The sequence below is a fragment of the Gekko japonicus genome, unplaced genomic scaffold, assembly GCF_001447785.1.
Source record: "Gekko japonicus isolate JY-2015 unplaced genomic scaffold, Gekko_japonicus_V1.1 scaffold394, whole genome shotgun sequence".
In the NCBI taxonomy this organism is placed as follows: Eukaryota; Metazoa; Chordata; class Lepidosauria; order Squamata; family Gekkonidae; genus Gekko; species Gekko japonicus.
In genome coordinates this window covers 1,128,843-1,141,154 of record NW_015173135.1, presented here as the reverse complement: position 1 = coordinate 1,141,154, position 12,312 = coordinate 1,128,843, and the positions used below count along the sequence as shown (strand labels likewise).

The 12,312-nt window shown below is 44.1% G+C and overlaps 1 protein-coding gene across 1 annotated transcript in view; it reads left to right on the top strand.

The window, feature by feature from the left end:
• Positions 1–5,558, top strand: part of PLCB2 (phospholipase C beta 2) — a gene marked incomplete at its 5' end in the record, with an annotated part of 45,343 nt that extends 39,785 nt beyond the window's left edge. Inside the window, 2 exons of the mRNA XM_015422184.1 lie at positions 2,917–3,003; positions 4,657–5,558. Coding sequence (XP_015277670.1) covers positions 2,917–3,003; positions 4,657–4,935 — 366 coding nt within the window. The remainder of the gene's footprint in view (positions 1–2,916; positions 3,004–4,656) is intronic.
• Between the last annotated feature and the right edge of the window lie 6,754 nt (positions 5,559–12,312).

Sequence of the window (12,312 nt, the reverse complement as noted above, 5' to 3'; positions counted from 1 at the left end):
CTGGGTGCCTTACGAAGCACTAGAATAAGCAGCCCAAGACGAATTGCTGTGCAAGCAAAAGGCGGTTTAAACTGGGCTTACAGTACAGTGTCATCCCTGGAGTTTTAAGCTGGCCCCGCTATCAGGACACTGTTGTCAAAGTACCTGTTGGCATGCTAGCTTGTGTTTTTCTCACTCCTTACTTTGGTCTCCTCCACTGCATCTGGTGTCTCTTTCCTTCTGTTATCTTTTCAGGAGAAGCACCTAATTTGCATGATGACTTGATTTCCTGGCTGAACAGTCCTTGGGGACAGGAACAGAAGGAACCTTTATGGTTGCTAGGCATGACCTGGAAGCAGCCAATTGCTTGCCCAGTGACAGGTCACCAGCAAGTATATAAAGGCTTGCACAACCTTAGAACTTACCAGTCAGTTGGGAGATTGCAAAGGCACACTTAGCAGCTGAGATGAGAAACTCCCAGGAGTTAGCAACTGAGGCAAGTCTCTCCTTTGGGCTGACAGTGCCTCGGCATGTGCCTTTGGAAAAGGAAGGAAGATGGGAAATAATGACCCTCAGCCCTGTTTAATTGCCACTATGACGCACCCAGCTTTCTGGGGCGGTGGCAGTGGGGGCGGCAGAGTGTCACTGGCTGCTTCTGGTTTTAAAGTGTTAACAGCAGAAGGCACCGTTTGATTGACATCTTTCATTCCTTTGCCTTAGGCAATGAGTCTCCAGTGGGCCTGTGGCATGATAGACTTGATTCTTCTTTCCAGCTTGTCAGTTGTCTTGCTCTATCCCACTTGTCAACTGCCTTCCCAGCCCACAAGCAGGTCCCACTGTAATTAACCACCCTGCAATATGAAAACAGCTTTACTTTACTTTACAATTCGATTTATATACCGCCCTTGGGCCCCCCCCCCAATAAGACAGACATGTGTGATCTCAGCAGCAAGGCCACTTGGAAGCACACTCACTGCCATTTAGACACACATATAGTCCTTCTGAGGATCAGCATCAGGGAAAGCTTCAGCCTGGTCTTCTTGCTTTGAAAAAAAAGGAGCATTTGCTAGCACTGAGCGGCCAGGACAGCCCTGGTGTCAGTCACAAAGCAAACTCCTTCTCCTCTCTCCGGCCGGTCTGCACACGGCAGCTGATCAGTTTATTTATTTATTATATTTCTACCCCGCCCTCCCTGCAAACGGGCTCAGGGCGGCTCACAAAAAGGGCAGCACGTGCCAATATAAAACAGTAAAACACATAAAACACATAAAAACAACCATTATCAAAATAAAGTGCCCAGTGGTGTTATTAAGCATTCAGTCAGAGCAAGATGGAAGCCTGTAGATGAAGCGCCGAGCCCGATTCGGCGGTGCGCAGTCTAAGCACTGTGGCTCGAACTTGTAATGGGCCATCTCAATAACCCATGTTCCCATGGGGTAGTTGTTGGTGGTGATGGTGGCAGCTCCTAATTGAAAGCCTTATCATCATTGATAACCCGTAGTACCTTTACATCTATACCAGCATTTATCCTCAGAAAAGCACCCACCGTAAACCTTGGCAAGATCAGGATTACCAAAAACTGAGCCGGCTTGGGGACAAATTTTAGCTAGAGCACAGCTAGCGTTCAAGATGTCACAATGTCTATTAATGTTCTGTGCCCAAAATGTTACTGCATCTTCCACATCGCAGCCAGTTATGTTTTCAACTTTATCATATAGTGAATTCTCCTCCATACTGACAGAGCCTTCCCTAGGTTCTTCTTTTACTCCCCAGCTTTGATAGCCAAAATGCTTTGTCGCAACAAGCTAAACCTCCTTCCGATCGTAAAACAAAGGAAAATGTGTCTTTTCCTACAAATGCCGAGAAGGCGGCCCCTCCCTCCTACCTCAAAAAACCTCAATCACCACAGGAGACCTGCCACTTTTCGGTTACTCGAACCCTGGGGCTGTCAGGAAGCCACCTTCCCTCCCCTAATTATTTTTTCAAAATGTTGATAAAATAATATGCAGATGAACATATTTGGAATTTGGAACCACCAAAAAAAAAAAAGCCTTGAGGTCCTAATTTTTGATCCACAATCTGTAGGAGTAATGCTAGTGGTGGTACAGTTCCGTCCGTCCGTCCCCCCCCCCAGCTAGAAAAAAAATCCATGTCTGCTTTTCTTTGATGACATCTGTATTGGCTCTGAATTTTTGAGGTTCTCTCAGGTACTCCATGCACTCCAGATTTGTGTCATGGTATTTCCCACAAACAAGTCTATTCTGTACTTCTTACTTTGTAAGGTACTGTAGGTTGTTTTTTTTAAAAAATAAGGTCTATTCCAAACTTAATGACAACACACTTACAATGGCTCATTCAAGAAAGGGACTAACATTGTAATTCTTTCAACCCTATTGCAATTAATGAATGTATAAGGGTATAATCCTGTTTAGGACTACTCTGTCAGACCCAGCAGAGTTTCCTGGCACTGAAGGTAGTCTACGGGATTGTTTCAAGCAACTGATGATGATGATGATTCTAGCAAAGAATGCTGGTCTAGGTAAACCTTTGTCTGATCCCATAAGAATGTTACCCTCCTAAGGCAAAGTGCATCCTTGGTTATCTTTAAGAAATCTTCCTTTGTCAATGTAAAATGCACAGAAAAGCTGAGCTTTCAGCACATCGACAACATAAGACTGAAGTGTCCAGCCTACTACAGTTCTCAAATGTAGGTGATAATGTGCTCATGGTCATACAGGAATACACTACTCTGCATCTCATGAGACCGACCCAACCTTGGTAGGTGCCAGAGTTAAAGCTATGAGTGACCATAAAGCAAGTTTAAGAGTAACAAGTGTGCAGCACAGTTTTCAGGATGGCTGGAGCTGGTTGATTGGTTATGTTATTACATTTATGTAACTAGATGGAGGAACATAATTTTTAATATTTTTTTCCAAGTTGAATGAAAAGCAGGCCAAGTATCAGCAAGTCCTGGAAACAAAGCAAACAGACTGTCTGGAGAAGATCAAGGAAAAAGAAATCCAGGTATCTCACTGTGGACAATTCACATCCTGTATCATGCATGGTTATTTAGTTGGCCCTTAACACAAGAGAATCACAGATGTAGTGTGAAGTGGGAGTCAGGTGTGCAAGCCTTGCCCCTCTGTCAGCCCGCCCCTGATGCATGCAAAACCTTAGAATGAAGTGCATAGAAGGTCTCGGGCATCTCTTTCCTCCTCTTCCTGCTTCTCTCCTGTGCTGCCAAGGGGGAGAAACTGCACTATGCCTCCTCCATCTGCTTTCTGGTGCCCTCTGAAGGCAGTGGAACAAGCCTCACATGCCCCTAGCTGATCCCAAACTCTTGCAAGGGCCTCTTCTCCCATGAGCCTGGGAATGGCTTCAGCCAAGTCCTGCCTGTGCCTGCCTCTGTCAACCCCAGGATGCTGCTGATCAGCTGTTGAACTGGCAGCAGCTACTCTTGAAAGGGGACCAGCTTTGTGCAGACCCTGCAGGGGCTCCCAGATATGTCTGAGGATTACTCTACTCCCGGAAATGTGAAATTAATCCCAACATTACAACTTCCTCTCCTCAGAAAGCAGCACTCACACCACACATCATGTTCCTTCGTTTCGTGCAGGTGAAATCAAGACAGTCTCGTCCCAGTTGCCTACCTTGGGGACTTACAGTATCAAAAGGCAGGATATAAACATTTAAATAATCAACATGATATGCCACAAGCTGAAAGTAATAACAATGGACTCTGAGCAAACAAGAAAGGGTTGCTTAAATAAACAAGACTGTCTTTATCAGCTTCCCTTCTGTCTATCTGCCTATCCCACTATCTACCCATTTTTATCCCAGTCTTCTTCGATGGAGCTCAGGGTGGCATTCCTGAATCTTCTTTCCATCTGCTTTTACCTTCGAAACAACCTTATAAGTTAGGCAGAGAGTGTGTGACTGGTCCAAGGTCTCCCAGTGAGCTTTGTGGCCAAGTGGAGATTTGAACCCTGGCCCTAGTCTGACCATGCTGGCTCACTAATACTATTTTTTCATGAATTTAACTGTCATCAGTTTGCAGATAAGAAATACTTCTTTAAAAACACAGAAATCCAAACGGTTCAAGCAAGTGCACTATGTTGCATTATGCAGAGGTAGGCGGGAGAGGGTAGACAGAAAATGGCCTTCTAAGAAACACCGATAGCATTCTAGTCCACTGCAGTGATTGTTGTAGGTATCACTACATTGCCTTATACTTTGTGTCCAAATTGTTTTCTTTATAGGTTACCTTAACTTACTGATTTGTCTGCATTGTCCTCTAATTCTGTAATCCTAGTACTACTGCACTGTTCCGTGATTTTCTTACACTGCCTGATCATCCTGTTTTATCTACTGTAATTCACTTTAAAGTCTCAGTGAGAAAGACTGGCTATATATAATACAAATAAGTAAATAAAATTAATATAGCACACTAGTTAAACACAAGCAGAATATGAAGGGATGAACTGAGCCACACTGGGGATTGTGTCCCACCGTGTGGGTACCACCCCAGAGGGAGACAGCCTTCACTTAAAATTTAGGCTTCCTTTAAAGGTGTCTGAATCCCATAAATACACAGCACTCAGTGAGTTTCCACGTCTTTCCTCTGGGTGCAGCAGCAGGATGTGTTCCCCAGATATTGACAATTGTCTTTTTTTGCAGCTCCAGCAGGAGGCACTTGCAGAGTACAAGGAAAAGGTGAAGGCTGTTGTTGCAGAGGTGCAGGACTTAGTGAAGAGCTGTGTGAAAGTCTGCTTCCCTCTAGAAGCTGAAATGGCCAAAGAAGAGGTCCTAAATGCTGCCAATGAGGGAGACGAGAAACTGAAGACACAGCTGCAGGACAATAACCTCACCCTCGAGTGTGTACAGCCTGAAACTCAGATGGCTGAAAATGACTTAGAACTTGAGGAATCCACTGATACTCAGGACAGCAGATTGTAAGACTTATTAGCCTAATTGTTATTAGATCTCCAATGGACTCTTATTTAAGGATGCCTTATTTTAAAGTGATGATGATTTGTTGCAGAAAGCATTTGCAAGCTGCTGGCCTTATAGAGTAACTGACTGTGCTGTAGTATAGGCACACAGCTGATCAAGGCAATCCAGTCCAGGAATCAGCCTTGTAGATAACAGAGTGAGCTGAGCAAGGTAAGATTACCTGGTGATCATGCTGAAGTTTGCATGCCTACATGCAATGTGGTGTTCATCACCCAGTGTGACTTGATTTCTTCTTGTGTTGCCCTTAACTGTACAGCCAATTATGAGAATTTCTGGAAGGTGGCCTGAACTGGTACCAATATTTGCTTCTGCCACCCATCTGCTCACATCACTGAAGTGCCCTCTTCAGGTTTGTTTCTGAATGGAGCAACATGGTGGTCTTACTTTTGCCGGTCTCACAATAAAACAGGTTATTATTTTATTCAGATATATGCAATCCCATATTAAAACAGAACTGTATTTTAACAATCAAAACTGGTCTCATTTCTATAAAACATGTATTTTTGTGTGAATACCAGAGGCTAGTGGAGCACACAAAATAAAATCTGGCGACAATATCCATGACTTAAGTAGATGTCTTAAGTTTGGTCAAGAAGTTCCTTTTAGATAATGGAGCTTCTTGTATAGGTAATATATGCCAGGGGGGGAAATGCACACTCATTGCATGGGACAGATTACTACTGAAGATTACTGCTGTTATTAAATATTTAGCATAATTTGTACCAGTGCATCTCTGTGTTACTGTCTCTTTATGCTTCCTCTAAGTATCTGGGCAGGATCTTCTATCAGCTTCTGACAAAAGAGGGGCATTCTCAAAACTTGGCTTTCCTGGCATCCCTCCTGTGTAGATTCCTACAAATCTGTTGCTTGAAGGCCCATCAAAGCATCCAGCAAAAAAAAAGAGTACCAATAATCCGTACTTCCACTGGGTATTACAAGCTTTGAAATTAAATGCAGGTTAATTAATCCTTTGCATTCGGTATCTGGGGACAGTTACTGAGATGCTGGGCCACATGGAAACACCATCATCCCCCAAAGGAGCCTAACAATAACAACCAAGGCTAGAGGAACGATAATGACAACAGGGGAAGAAAAGAAGGCTTTCTTATTTGCTCTGTTGTTAGGTTAAATCAATTAGCAGTCCAGTCTCTAAAGGGCATCAGCATTTCATATCATACCAAGTGATATGTCTCTAAAGGGCATCAGCATTTCATATCATACCAAGTGGTGGTTTAGTGTGCAAAATCTTCTCATTTGCGTATTCTCCCCAACAGCAAATGGAAAGAACACACTGGATTGTGTTACTCAGATTCAGGGTAAACCAGGGGTGCTGAACTCATTTGTTACGAGGGCCGGATCTGACATAAATGGGACTTTGTGGGACCAGGCCAAGTGCGTCATAAAATGTACTGCCAGGTAGCAGAGATTATTTTTTTACTTAAAATACAAATATGCTTAAAACTCTTACACTATTTTGTTTATTTAACAGTATTTGATAACTGACACCTCCCAAACCTTCTCCTCCTTAAAAGATGCCTGCCTGAAATGAAAAGGTTGGGGAATAGTGGGGTTTGGCAATGCAATTTTTAAAATAAAACATCAAGAAAAAGCACAAGGATCACAGCAGAAACTAAAAACTCTGTGCCTAGGAACATAAAATGGCTGGGCACTGCAAGCTTCTCCCATGGGGGGGCCCTGGCAGCCTCCCCCCCCCCCCCCCAGGTCTACTCAGAGTGGTAGCAGCTCTCCAGTGTAATGTCCCCCCTTGGCTGTGGGTTCCCAGATTAGAGTACTCACTAAGGCACCCATTCAGCAGAGCCAAACTGGCTTAAAACATCCACCCTGTATTTGCAATGAGACAACTCCATCAAGCAACAACTTCAACTATACGAACACTGGAAAGTGAAACTGTTTGAGCTCCAGTCCATTGAAATACATTGCAGCACAGACAAAGTTGCAAAGAAAATGTGGACTGGAATGACAGCCACCAGAGTAAAATGACAGTCCCTGGGAGTAGCAGAAGCATTCTGGGATTGGAATGAGGGCCCCCAGAGTGGAATTCCATTCTTCTCTCCCTTCCCTGAAAGCTCTTTTCCTGCTTCCTTCTCTTCTTCCCACCCACCAATCAGCATACCTCTATCTGTCCCCATCTTTAGCTCTCTGCCCCGTCCCCCTGGCAGCCTCTCCCGAGGAAAACTCTGTATCGTTCCACCCTGATGTGTGCTGCCGGCTGCTAGGCCAGACCCAACTGAGTGGTGGTGGGAAACCAGCCTTCTGGAAAACAAAAAGTTAGAGATTACTTAAAGAAAGTGTACTGAAGTATTTGGGAAAATACTAGAACAAAAGACTCTCAACATCAAGATTTAAGTCATTGTGAAAATCTTAAGAAACTCTCATTAACTTGAAACATGGGAATTAAAGACTGTGCATGTATTATTTTTATTATTTATTATTTGATTTATATAGTGCCCTATCCCTCAAGCGAGCTCAGGGCAGGTGTATATAGATTAACAACCACAAAAGCATTAACTGTAAAACTAAGACAAGTTTAAAATGAACAAATAATAGCAGCGATGGTAACAAGTACTGATGTTACCTCAGAGTTCTCCTATATTGAGTTACTTCAGAAATTTTACCTTATTTCACCTGACCTTTCCCCTCTATGTTGAACAAAACATTTTGTTAATTTGGAATATAAAAACTTCTCAAATGCCATTTATATTGTATAAATTAAAAGGGGCTCCCATTCCTTCCCTCAGGTTCCTGGGCTGAGCAAACAGCTAAAATATCATACTGTGACAGGGTGGGACAGCTAGAATAATTCAGAAAAGAAGAAAACAGACAACTAGGGCAGCTCAGTCACAAAAGGGAAAGAAAAATGGAGGGGAAATCTTGCCTCTGAGGGAGAGAAAGGGAAGGGGATTGTTATACATGTTATTAAGTTCACTGGTGGTTGCTGCCAGGCCTGGCCTGGATGCAGCCTCATTTAAAAGCTAAAACCATCCTGGAAAGGGCCCTTCCCCTTCCCATGGCTTTAACAGAAACAAAGGCTTTACATCTGACAATATTGTTGTGGTTGTCTAGCAATGGCCATAATGGCCACCAAGAAGCAACCATTTCTTAAAAGCTACAGACACTGCTGCTACTATTGAGGGGGGGGGAGGTTAACCCCCAATGTATTTTTTAAATTCAGATTTTTTTCTAAACCTAGAGCTTGTTTCAGATGGTGCAATGTTGAGAATTAGATACATTGATAAACAAATACATTCCATTAAACAGAAGGGAATGTTTCTGTTGGTTGAGTTTACAAACATGAAGAACACCTAACATCATGAAGGAGCCCAGGTAACATGGTGATCATTCTTTGAAAGTGACCATTTGAGCCTAACTTGCCCCAGTGCTGTTCTTCAGCTAAATCTGCTCAAAGGTATCATGGCTGTGCTTTTCTTTTGTCACATCCAGAGAATGTCTGTTCTGGGACATGAGAGTCATGTGAAAAGATGTAGCCAATTATGTTCTTACCTATTTTTTCTCTCTCTTCCTGGCTTGTTTTACCTGTTTCCCATCCAACAATCTCAAAAGAAGCAGAAGGAACTCACAACATCTCAGTGAAAGGTCTCCCATAAATAATTTTATGTGACTGGAGTTTTCCCTTATACTTTGGCAGGGAAGAAAAAATCTTGAGCTCTTTTCACTTAAAATAAAAGTAGACTTTTAGCCTTCAAGGACCAGTTTGCCAACATAACTCGCATAAAAGGCTCTGGTGTTCCAAGAAGGCACCTCTATGTATTGTACGGCAATGTTCCCTCAGACCTGGATTAACCATCAAGCAAAATAAGCATGTAGTTAGGGCACCAAAGGAATGGGGGCACCAGAGTCCCCCCCCAGCTATCATGCCCTTAACTCTTTCACTGCCACACTCAACTTTAGTTGGATTTTTTGTAATTGTCCTTATCTGCCATGTTCGACTTTAATCTGCACGGCTAAAGAAGCATTTTCTTTCGCATCGCATTGTGACTAAATTTCACGTCCAGCACTTATTGAATCTTTTCTTTTCAGTTAAGTTATGGAAGGGCCAAGGGTCACCTTAATCCAGCCCTTAATCCTTAATGCTTATTACTAACCCGTACATCTATTCCTAAAGTTGCACTGCTTCTTGCAAAAAAAAAAAAAGTGATAAAAACACAAGAGCCTGGTATACTGAGTAGAGGACTGATTTCAGGGCCCACAGCACGCACACACACACACACACACTCTGATGCTGAGACGGCTCCATCCTTTGCAAGGCACAACAGGAATGGTGTACAAGAAGAGTTTGCATAGAAGTAGAAGGGAGACAAGGTCAGTATCACCCCCACTTGAAATGGACAGGAGTCAGAGCTGGTTCTCATAAACATGCATGTCAGTTGATTAATCATATCTTGCATCAAATGTGTGCTGACACCAAAGAAAAACATTACTTCTGACATCACCTAAAGAGATATGAAGCTGCAAGGGCTACTTCATAGGTACAAGTCACTGCTTGATGCAACAAGTATGCATGTGATCTAGGCCTTGCTATTGTACAAGGATGTACCCACACCTTGGTCTGCTTGCACACCAGGAAGCTTATTCCAACTGGAAAGAAAGGTACAAGCAGCCAGGGCAACCTCACAGCCACACAAGCATTTGTACTTAAAAAAAAACACAACTGCTTGTACCAGTCCTGCTAGCATCACCTTCCTCCCTGTAGAAAAACAGGGAGAAAAAGACCCTCTGACTTGGGACTACTGTATACAGAGCTGGTCTCCAACCAAAGCCATGTAAACACTGTGGATCAATGACTGCTAAGATCAAGCCACTACCTGTATGTTGCCATTAGAGGTCAGACTGTGCACCCTCCCATATCTCAAAACACAGCATCATTCAATCGACACATTTTGGAGGTTCACCTGCGAGTTACTTCTGTGTTATCAAATGATGCCCCAGTGCATTTTATCCTGTCTACTGAACTGCACTGCCTTTCAGTGAAATGTTTCAACAGAAAAGTAAATTGGTTACAGTCTGGACTCTGGAGGCACAAAGGGAGGCATTTCTTTGGAGGCCAATGAACCCCATTTCTTGGAGAACAAAAATAGAAAGTTCTGAAGCACGGATCCTCATGGATCCTTATGATTTTTGCATTATGTCACCCCATCTGGATCGTTGGGATTTTCGTGTTTGGACACCCCAAACATACCATTAAATCCCATATCATGTCCATGGCCACAGCCTGCACCACAGAAATCACAGTACCACGGCTCTGTGGCAACACCATGCTACAAAAACATGGTTCTGAAGCACGGATCCTCATGGATCCTTATGATTTTTGCATTGTGTCACCCCAACATCACCATCAAATAATATGCCTTGTCCATGGCCACAGATTGCACCACAGAAATCATATGTCCACAGCTCCATGGCAACACCATTCTACAAAAACATGGTTCCAAAGCACGGATCCTCGTGAATCCTCAGGGTTTTTCAATTGGGTCACCCCAAACACACCATCAAATCGCACAGCACATCCACAACTTGCACCACAAAAATCACAGATCCACAGCTTCGTGGTGAATCTATTCTGCAAAAACATGATTCTGAAGCATGGATCCTTAGGGATCCTTGGGGTTTTCGTGTTGGGACATCCCAAACATACCATTAAATCCCGTATCATGTCCATGGCCGCAGCGTGCACCACAGAAATCATAGTGCCACGGCTCTGTGGCAACACCATGCTGCAAACACATAGTTCTAGAGCATAGTTCATGGATGCTTGAGATTTTTGTGTTGGGTCACCCCAAACACAACATCAAATCACATAACATGTCCATGGTGACAGCTTGAACCAGAAAAGTCATTGTGTCACCCCAACATCACCATCAAATAATATGCCTTGTCCATGGCCACAGAATGCACCACAGAAGTCATATGTCCACAGCTCTGTGACGACACCATTCTACAAAAACATGGTTCCAAAGCAGGATACGCATGGATCCTCAGGGTTTTTCAATTGGGTCTCGCCAAATACACCATCAAATCACATAGCACATCCACAGCCACAACTTGCACCACAAAAATCACAGATCCACAGTTTCGTGGTGAATCCATTCTGCAAAAACATGATTCTAAAGCATGGATCCTTATGGATCATTGGGGTTTTTGTGTTGGGACATCCCAAACATACCATTTAATTCCATATCATGTCCATGGCCACAGCCTGCACCACAAAATTCATGTTGCCACGACTTCATGGCAATTCCATGCTGCAAAAACATGATTCCAAAGCACAGATCCTTAAGGTTTTTGAGTTGGGTCACCCCAACATCACCATTAAATCACATACCTTCTCTCCATGGCCACAGAATGCACCACAGAAATCACATGTCCACGGCTTCATGGTGACACCATGAAGCCAAAACATGGTTCCTAGAGCATGGATTTTGTGTTGAGACACCCCAAACATACCATTAAATCCCATACCATGGCCATAGTCACTACTTACACCACAGTATTAAGGGGTCCCGGGCTTCATGGAAACACCATGCTGCAAAAACATGGTTTCCAAGTACAGATCCTCATGGATCCTCAGTGTTTCTGTGTTGGGTCACCATGTACTCACCATCAAATCACATATCATGTCCATGGGCACAGCTTACACCACAAAAGTCATGTACCCATGGCTTCCTGGCAACACCATGAAGCCAAAACATGGTTCTGGACCATGGATCCTCATCGATTCTTGGGGTTTTTGTGTTGGAACACCCAAACATACCATTAAATCCCATATCATGTCAATAGCCACTACTTGCTCCACAGAATTCATGGATCCACAGCTTTGTGGCAACATGCTGCACAGCACAAACATAGTTCTGAAGCATGGGTCCCCATGGATCCTCAAGGCTTTTGCGTTGGGTCACCATGAACACACCAACATATCCCATCTCATGTCCATGGGCACAGGTTGCACCACAAAAGTCATAGTTCCAGGTGGCAACACCATAAAGCCACAACATGGTTCTGAAGTGGCAACGGCAGCAGCAACGGCCACGTTCCCCCGCGCCTCTCTGAGCCGCGGGGTGGTGGCCTTGGAGTCCTAGGGGCAAATTCCCCCTCTCGCGTGTGATGGCCGAGTGGCAACGCTCGGCCATCACACACGAGAGGTCATTCTGGCTCCCCCGGGGTTATGTTAGGGGCTCTTTAAAAAGTTATGGCCGCCGCCACCGCCGGCAGTGGCGGTGCAGCGGCGGGAGGGGGGGGAGGGGGGCAAAACGTTCCCCGCCTCCCTGAGCCCCCGGGGGGGGG